At 33.3% G+C, this 9816-nt stretch overlaps 1 protein-coding gene across 1 annotated transcript; it reads left to right on the forward strand.

Annotated features, from left to right (window-relative positions):
- The first annotated feature begins 5477 nt into the window (after nucleotides 1-5477).
- Nucleotides 5478-9615, forward strand: LOC107022091. The gene is made up of 8 exons (XM_015222801.1): nucleotides 5478-6626; nucleotides 6781-7329; nucleotides 7450-7518; nucleotides 7666-7740; nucleotides 7852-8192; nucleotides 8478-8715; nucleotides 8797-9002; nucleotides 9288-9615. The coding sequence occupies exons 1-8, from the start codon at nucleotides 5478-5480 to the stop codon at nucleotides 9613-9615; spliced, it is 2955 nt and encodes a 984-aa protein (XP_015078287.1).
- Nucleotides 9616-9816: the final 201 nt, after the last annotated feature.

The following is a 9816-nucleotide window of genomic DNA, read 5'->3' on the forward strand; positions in this document are numbered from 1 at the left end:
TATATATATATATATATAGACACCTTGATTGCACTTGAAAAACTACGTATAATATCTCCTTTATACTAGGTTTTCCATTTCCTAATCCGCCTCTCTCTTTCAATCTGACTCCACTCGCACACCAAAAAAAGTTTCAACTTTTGATCAACGAGAAGTTCCACTTCCTCAACCTATTGATGATCAACATTCAAAGTAATGTATTTGTTGCCCTTCTTTCCTCAACTAACAAGAACAAGTGTAGATCATCCTATAGAACAATGTATTTTTTTGCTTCTTGTTAAAATTAACTCTCTTCCTCTAGTAGTTGCGTTCACTTTTATCGTGGGATTTTCCCATTGTGTTTTGCTTTCTTGATCTTGTCTTCTCGAATGTATGGGATGTCTAGGTTCATGCTCACCTTTGTTCTCCTCTTCATCCTTTTCATCCATTCGATTCTCCTAATTCTGTTTTTGCATATGTTGCTTGACCGGAATGCATGGGTAGCTCCAGTCCACATCCTCAAACTACTGGTGAAGGCTTCATCCAGGTTATACATTTTCCATATGACCCCAGATCCTCAATTTTGCTGAGTGTGATTTTACACATTAAGAAGCCTAAGCGAGATATTCACATTCGTTAGCCTCGTGATGTTTTCTAAATGATGCCTCTGTGAAAATTTGTGTTGTGGCTTTCCGTTCTCATTATCTCGTAGTCTGCGATACTATCAAATATGAGTAATTTAATTTAGCATTCTTTATAATTCTCTTATCTATAGTATCCATGTTGTTGAAATCTGAAAATGTGTAGTTTCTATATACAATAGTCATGTTTTTTAAATAGTCTTCTAATTGGTTCTCTTACCTCATTATATTATGGATGATGTATAGTTTTTCTCGAACATTGGTGTTTGATCTATTTTACTATGTCTCTTATGCCAAACACGTTGCATGATTTTTCCGATTTCGATCTCTTTTCACATTTTTCTCTCATGCAAAATAGACTCATCTAAATTCACATTTATTTTGTTAGGTTTCTCTATATCATCCAATATATGATTCTATCTATATATCCAATTTCTTTGAACTCGTAAGTCTTTATGACTCCGTTTATATAGTTTTGAGGATTCAAAGGTTTAGCATCTTGATAATTTGACAATTTTTTTCTACGTCTACTTGGTATTGTGAAGAATATCATTCAGGTTCATCAACTTTTGTGAATTTTAATTGACAAGTCTCAGGTCATATGTATCTTATTGAATTTTTAACCAAACAAAGCCATTATATAAAATAATTTATCAAAGTATTCTTAAAATTTTACAAAACTAGTATAAACGTATTTCACGGTAACGTTTTAGGGTATATTTTTTTAAAAAAAAACTAACAGCATTAGGTTGATATACGTTACTGTAAGTAACGTTTTACTCCTAAAACGTTATTTTCAGTAACGTTTTACTCTTAGAACGTTACTATGAGTAACGTTTTAGGAATAAAACGTTACTGTGAGTAACGTATATCAATCTGACGCCATCAACTTTTAAAAAATAAAATATATCCTAAAACGTTACTGTGGAATACGTTTATACTAGTTTTGTAAAATTTTAAAAAAACATATTATTTTGGTGAATGATTTTATATAATGGCTTAGTTTGGTTAAAACCTCTATCTTATTCAATTCTATTACATTCATTAGAATAATGAACATTTTATGAAACATGCATGTAATAATTAATAAAAATAATATGACTCATAAAATTAGGATTATATAATAGAAAAATAATTAACTTTGAAAAAAATAATTCAGAAATATTAAAACAATTGTGAATAACTTATCCCAGAAGTGTAGTCTTCCTTTGATTGTTATGCCAACATACTATTTCAATCAAATTCAGTAAAAATACAATTAATTATATTATATGAACAAAACTCAACAAAAAATTAACAGGAAACAAATAATTGATAAACTATGATTCAAACATCCGTAGATCTATTGGACGTTCATCCATTGACCAATAATAGCTGCACACATTGTAGGTGCTATATAGTGTGCTCATTGGTTAATTTACCTCATAATATGATGCATAGTGTATTGTTTTTCTTGATGATTGATTTTTATCTCATCTACTTTGTCTCTTGTGACACATACTTTACATAAGTTTTTTGTTTTCCTTCTCTTTCACATTTTCCTTCATGCAAAAAAGGCTCATCTAAATTTATGTTTCTTTTTTTTTTTTTTTGTATATCATTGTATTTACATTTATTCCATGTATTCAACTTATTCAAATTCATTATTCTCATTTATTGTGTTATTAGAGTTCTGAGAAATCAACGCTTTCGATGCTTTTTTTTTGAAAGAATTTAATTTCTTTATTCAAGATAGTGTTTGTTAATAGAGTTAAGTCTTGTTTTTATTATGAAGAATGCCTTTAAGATACATCAATTTTTTTGTATATCTTAATTTACAAGTTTTTGGACACGTGCATTGCACTGGTATCCCATTTATTATTATTTAAAAAATTAGTAGAATGATTATCAATTTACGAAGACATGCATATAGTTATAAATGAAAAATGACTCACATGATTAGGGTAATATCACAAAAAAATCATTTATACAATAAAAATATAATCCAGAAATACTAAGACAATTATTAACAACATATCCCAAAATGATATTCATCCTGAGACTATTAGGCCAACAAACAATCCGAACTAGGTTAACTAAAAGTATAATGAGAATTTAACATAAGAATAAAACTCAAACAAAAATTAAGTGGACAAGAAGTAATAATTAAATTGTGACTCATTAATTAATAGATCTATCGTATACCATCTACTGTCCAATAATAGATGCAAAAACATTAGGTGTTACATATTCTCTTTACGTTTCTTTTGTTTTGTTTTTCAATATTTTTCTAAATATAATACTTTCTTTGGATTTAACTTATTCAAACTCATCAATATCTATTACTCCATTTTTAATCTTTTGAGAATCAAAGCTTTCGATTATTGATTTTTTTGTAAGAATTTTATTTTCTTTATTCGAGTTAGTGTTCGTGCATAAACTTATGTCTTGTCGTTATTGTGAATAATGTCTTTTAAGATGCATTATTTTTTTGTGCATTTTGATTGACTAGTATTGGACATGCTTGTTGCATGTGAGCACCATTAATTTTTTAAAAGAAAATCATAAGACTTATTATAATTTTACGAAAACATGCACGTAATTATTTCTATAAAATGTCTCATGTGATTAGGGTAATATCCTAGAAAATAATAATCATTTATACAATAAAATAATCTAGAAATATTAAAAAAATTGTGAACAACATATCTCAAATTCGTAGTCTTCCTTCGACTGTAACGCCAACACTTGATCCAAATTCAGTTCATCGAAATACAATGAGGAATTTTAAGAAGATAAAAAACTCAAACAAATATTAATAGGATAAAAAGTTTTAGTTAAACTAGGACTCACTCTTCCATAGATCAATTGTACGTAATTCATTGTCCAATATAGTTGCAAATAGCTAAGGTGTTACATATTCTGCTAATTGGTTTCCTACCTTGAAGATTTTGTTTAATCTCTTCTACTATGTAACTTATGACACACACTTTACATAAGTTTTTTCTTTTCCCAATCTTTTCTCGTTTTTCGCTTCTCAAAAATCGGATCATCTAAATTTATGTTCTTTTGTTTAGTTTATGTATATTGTTCTATATTTAATTATCTATATGTTTACAATTGATTCGAACTCGTCAGTCTCTATTCATTTTTTCTTACAGTTTGTAGAACTCAAAGTTTTCGATTCTTAATTTTTCGGCTTATTTTTTTCATTATTCAAGTTATTTCATGTAATTAAAATTAAATCTCATTGTTAATATGAAGACTTTATTTAATAAACATAGATTCTTATGTATTTTAATTGAGTAGTCTTTAGACACATGTGTTGCACGTCTGTCCTATATTTATTTTTTAAAACTTATTAAAATGATTAAAATTTCACAAAAAATAAATTTAATAATTGATAAGAAAAAACTCTATGATTAGGATTGTGTACCAAAAAAATAATTATTCATACAATAAAAGATATTGAGAAATATTAAAACAATTTTGAACAATCTATCCCAAAATTATAGTGTTCCTTAAAAACAAAACTCAAACAACAATTGTCAGGAAAAGATGTAATAGTTAAATAGTAAGTCACTCTTCGATATATCTACTGTATGCCCATTCATTGTCCAATAAATCAAACACTTTAGGTTTTATATGGTATGTTAAGTGGTTACCTTCACTCATTATATGATGGATAATATATTGTTTTTCTTGTGTTTGATCTTTTCTATAATGTCTCTTATGGCACACACTTTTTACATAAACGTATATTCCTTCGCTTTTCATATTTTTTACTCATGCAAAAGAGGCTCGTCCAAATTTATGTTTCTCTTGTACCGTTTTTCTACATTAATGCTTTCTAGGTATTCAATTTATTAGAGTTCATCAATCTCTGTTACTCATATTTTACGGTCATGAGAACTCAACTATTTTGATTCTCGATTTTCCGACAGAGTTTATTCTTATTCATGATAGTGTTTGTAAATAGAGTAAAGTATGATCGTTATTGTGATGAATATCATAGATTCATCAATGTTTTTGTTATTTGTAGTTTTGATGATTTTACAAACTTAGGGACCTTGTAAAGGTACCAGGTTTCTTACTGGAGTGTTGCAGATGAAACAAACTCAGGGACCTAATAGAGGTACCAGGCTCTCATGGTGACGAGCCTGTTGACTGCCAGCTGGAGACGGTACAGAAAGTAGGTGCACACTTCCCGATATCGTCAGAAAGTGAGACTTCTCCAACCAATGGCAAATAGTTTAAGGAAAGTGACTTGTCCATATAAAAGACACTTTCCTAACCATTTCATATAGTTTTTGCAACTTGAGATAAAACTCTTCAAGAACATTTGCAAAGGCTACTAGCAAACAAAGGCAGAATTATTCCAAGAACAACAACAATCTCTGGAGCTTTTCGTATAGTTGTTAGGAATACATTCTCTTGTTCTTAAACTGTAAACTATTCCTTAATCTATAAAGGAATCAATGGGTGGTGTCAAAAGTCTAGGTTGTCCAGGTGGGATAGCTTAGTGGGTAGATTGTTTTCTACTTAGGCTTATTAAGCAATAGAGACTATTGCTTAAACGTGAGATTAAAAACTTCTTCTCACACTTGTTATAATCGTGTTTTACTTTTGCTTTTGAAGATTAGTGAAAACGATTGAAAATCCTGTGGGACAGGTCGTGGTTTTACTCCCTTAAGCAAGGAGGTTTCCACGTAAAATCATCTTGTTGATTTTACTGCATTTAACTTTCTGGTTTTATTCATTAGTGTAGTAAGGGACCTGGTGCATTACTTGTTAAGTGAAGACATATATTCTATCAAGTGGTATCAGAGCAGGCACTATCTATTTGGTTAACACCAAGGAAGTGATATTTGCTCAAGAATGGCTGCTCCACTTAACCTCGAAGAAGGTCAATCGTCAACAAGACCTTCCCGTTTCAACAGTTGGTGGAAAGTTAGAATGCACGATTACCTCATGGCAGAAGACAGTGAGTTATGGGATATTGTACTGGATGGACCGTTTATTCCGATGATGGAAGAGAAGGATGGAGAGAAAACTAATCTTGTTCCAAAGCCTAGACAGAAATACGACGAAGCTGATAGAAAAAAGATTGAAAAGGGTTACAAAGCTAAAACTCTTCTTGTTTGTGGAATAGGACCTGATGAGTTTAACAGGGTGTCAGCCTGTGAATCTGCTAAGGAAATTTGGGACTGCTTGAAGACTGCTCATGAAGGAACTGAAAAAGTCAAAGAATCAAAGATTGACATGCTTACCTCCCAATATGAGAACTTCAAAATGAAGGAAGGAGAAACAATCCATGACATGTTCACTAAACTGTCATCCATTACAAATGAGCTGCGAAGTCTTGCTGAACCTATAAGCATGAGTAAACAAGTCAGGAAAGTACTTCGAATTCTTCCAAAATCCTGGGAAAGCAAAGTTGATGCCATCACAGAAGCCAAAGATTTGAAGGTGCTGCCTATGGATGCTTTGATTGGAAATCTGAAGACACATGAGATGAATCGAAATTATGATTCATCAAAGAAGGAAGCCAAGAAGGACAAGGCATTGATGCTGAAATACAAGTCAGATGAAGATTCCAGTGATGATGATGATATGGCCTATCTCATCAGCAGATTCCAAAAAATTGTGAGGAAAAACAAGGTTTATAAAAGAGGAACAAATGGTACTCGAACTGCAACTGAAGGTGATACATGCTACAAGTGTGGAAAAGCTGGGCACTTCATCAGAGAGTGTCCTTTGCTCAAGAATGAAAACAAGGAACATCATAAAGCAAGAAGTGACAAAGAAAATAGAAGGGACCTGGTACTCGGTAAGAGAGATAGAAAAACTGCTGCAGATTTGGTGGTCAAAAAGGCTCTTGCTGCATGGGGTGATTCTTCAAGTGATTCAGAAGACCCTGATGAATCAAAAGATGTGTCTATGGTGGCAGTACATGAGGAGGAAACCGTGTTCAATGAAATGTTTGCTCTCATGGCTCATACAGAGAATGAAGAAGAGGACAACCAGGTAAATCTTCTTGATATGAAAAATGACTTGGATAAATATTTTCTTAAAAAATAAAAGTCACGATTGATTCTGTGATAGAGTTAACATCTGAAAGAGACACCATGAATGCTGAACTTGACAGTTTAACTGAAAAAACAAAGTTAAACTTGAAGAGAAAATGCCAACAATGATGTCTCTAGAATCAAATAACTCTGAACTTAAGAACCAGTTAAATCAGATTACTGAAGAAGCTGAAAAGCTGAATGGAATGTCAAATGGTTTGCAAGCTGAAATTCAAGAAAAATTGAAAAATTCTGAGAAAAATCTTGGTCTGTCACTGGAAAAGAGTAACAAGTTAGAACAGGATATTGTCAAACTTAAGGAAGAACTTGAAAAATCCCTTAAGTGGACAAAATCCTCAAAGTTACTTTCAAATGCAACAACTCAGAGCAATTTCAATAAGAAAGGACTAGGAAGTTTGAACATCACTCCTCCTTATAATCCTCACAATAAGTATGTGTTTGTGTTTGACAATCTGCTATGTCTACATTGTGGTAAGAATGGACATTTGAAGGGTGAGTGTGCTAGCTGGAGAAACTCCCATGAAAGGCTCTCTAATTATGCTGAAAGGAAAAATTTACCAAAAGAGAGACATGGTCCTCCAAAGCATGTTTCAACTCACAGATTTTCAAAGAAAAGATCTGTCCCTGCTCCCATGTCCTTTGTTAGAAAGCTTCAAAATCTACCCTATTGGACTAAATACAATCTAATCACTCCTTTGTCTGCCTACTGGGAACTCAAAATGAAATGGGTTCCCAAGCTAAACAAGTGATTCTTGGTGCAGGTGAGTGAGAAGAGCAACAGTCAGTGCTGGTATATGGACAGTGGATGCTCTAATCATATGACTGGTGATGTAAAAAAGTTCCTCTCACTCAAGACACTTCAAGGAGGAGGTGTCTCTTTTGGTGATGGAAAGAAGGGGTACATCTTTGGAGTTGGCAATGTAGGAAGATCTCCTGAAGATTAAATTGACAATGTGTATCATGTGGATGGATTGAAGTACAGCTTATTGAGTGTGTCTCAAATCTGTGACAAAGGAAATGAAGTCAAATTTACTTCTGAGAAATGCACTGTGGTGAGTCTAACTACAAACAAAGTAATTCTCACTGCACACAGAAGTAAAAATATGTATGTGGCCAACTGAGAAACGTCTCATGGAGATGACCTAACATGTCTTAGTGCTCAGAATGAGAATGCTGATCTCTGGCATCGTAGGCTGGGGCATGTAAGCTCATCTTTATTGAACAAACTGCTTTCTAAGGACCTGGTCCGAGGTTTGCCCAAGCTGAAGTTTGCTGAAAATAAAATCTGTGAAGCCTGTGTTACAGGAAAACAAATCAGATCATCCTTTAAGCCCAAAAAGCAAGTAACATCATCAAGATCTCTAGAGCTGCTTCATATGGACTTGTGTGGACCCTTGAAAGTTCAAAGCAGAATTGGAAAGAAGTACATTTTGGTGATTGTTGATGATTACTCAAGATACACTTGGACAAGATTCTTGAGGTCAAAGGCAGACACAGCTGAAGAGTTGGTGGTATTTTTCAAAATGATTCAAACCAAATTGAATCAAGTCATTTGCAGCATTCGATCTGATCATGGTAATGAGTTTTAGAACTCAACACTGGATAAATTCTGCATGGAGAATGGTACGAGTCATAATTTTTCTGCTCCAAGAACTCCTCAACAAAATGGAGTAGTGGAAAGGAAAAATAGAACCTTGGTGAACATTGCCAGAACTATGATTATTGAATCAAATCTTCCTCAAAATTTCTGGGTTGAAGCTGTTAATACAGCTTGTCATGTTACCAACAGGTGTCTAATAAGAGCTGTTTTGAATAAGACCCCCTATGAGCTGCTCAACAACAGAAAGCCTATGCTGAGCTATTTTAGAGCATTTGGATGCAGATGTTTTGTGCTGAATAATGGAAAGGATAATCTGGGAAAATTTGATCCTAGAAGTTATGAAGGAGTGTTTGTTGGATATTCTTCATCCAGCAAGGCTTACAGAATATTCAACAAACAAACTCAATGCATTGAAGAAAGCATTCATGTTGTATTTGATGAAGATGGAAGCTTGAAGAATGATGAATCAAATGATGATGATGATGTGATGAAACTGTTCAAATCGAAGAAGAATGAAGAAGGTGAAGCTGATGCAGATCAACAACTGAAAAATGACTGTGATGATCAGAATCATAGTCTACCTGAAGAGGCTGTTGAGGTTGAAAAGGATGATATGGTACCTGGTACTACTCAAAATCCCAGCCAGAGTACATCAGACTTCCCAGAAAATGATGTCACTCCTGATGAAGAAGAACATGCTGATCAGCTCAATCAGTTTGCTCCAAGATCAGGATGGAAGCATATTTTATCACATCCTCTTGATAATCTCATTTCTCCTTTGAATTCTGGAATTCATACTAGATCAAAAACAAGAAATCTAGTTGCATTCTCAGCATTCATATCATCTATTGAACCCAAGAATGTGAAAGAAGCCTTAAGTGATGCAGACTGGATCAATTCTATGCAAGAAGAACTTCATCAGTTTGAAAGAAGCAAGGTATGGTACCTGGTTCCTCGCCCTGAAGGCAGAACAGTAATAGGAACTAGATGGGTTTTCAGAAACAAGCTTGATGAAAATGGAATGATTACTAGAAATAAATCCAGGTTGGTGGTGCAAGGATACAATCAAGAAGAGGGAATAGACTATGATGAGACGTTTGCACCTGTTGCCAGAATGGAGGCTATTAGAATTTTAATAGCTTTTGCAGCATTCATGGGGTTCAAGCTGTATCAAATGGATGTAAAGACTGCATTTTTGAATGGAGATCTCAAGGAGGAGGTGTTTGTCAAGCAACCTCCTGGTTTTGAAGATGGAGAGCTACCAGATCATGTGTTTAGATTGAATAAGGCACTGTATGGTCTGAAGCAGGCTCCAAGAGCATGGTAGGAAAGGCTGTCAAAGTTCCTGCTGAAGAATTGTTTCAAAAGAGGAAAGATAGACAATACTTTGTTCTTATTAAAAAGATAACAAGAATTGCTTATCATTCAAGTTTATGTGGATGACATAATTTTTGGAGCTACTTCAGAACATTTGTGTGAATAATTCTCATCATTAATGGGAAAGGAGTTTGAAATGAGCATGATGGGT

Source organism: Solanum pennellii, chromosome 1 (assembly GCF_001406875.1).
Source record: "Solanum pennellii chromosome 1, SPENNV200".
In the NCBI taxonomy this organism is placed as follows: domain Eukaryota; kingdom Viridiplantae; phylum Streptophyta; class Magnoliopsida; order Solanales; family Solanaceae; genus Solanum; species Solanum pennellii.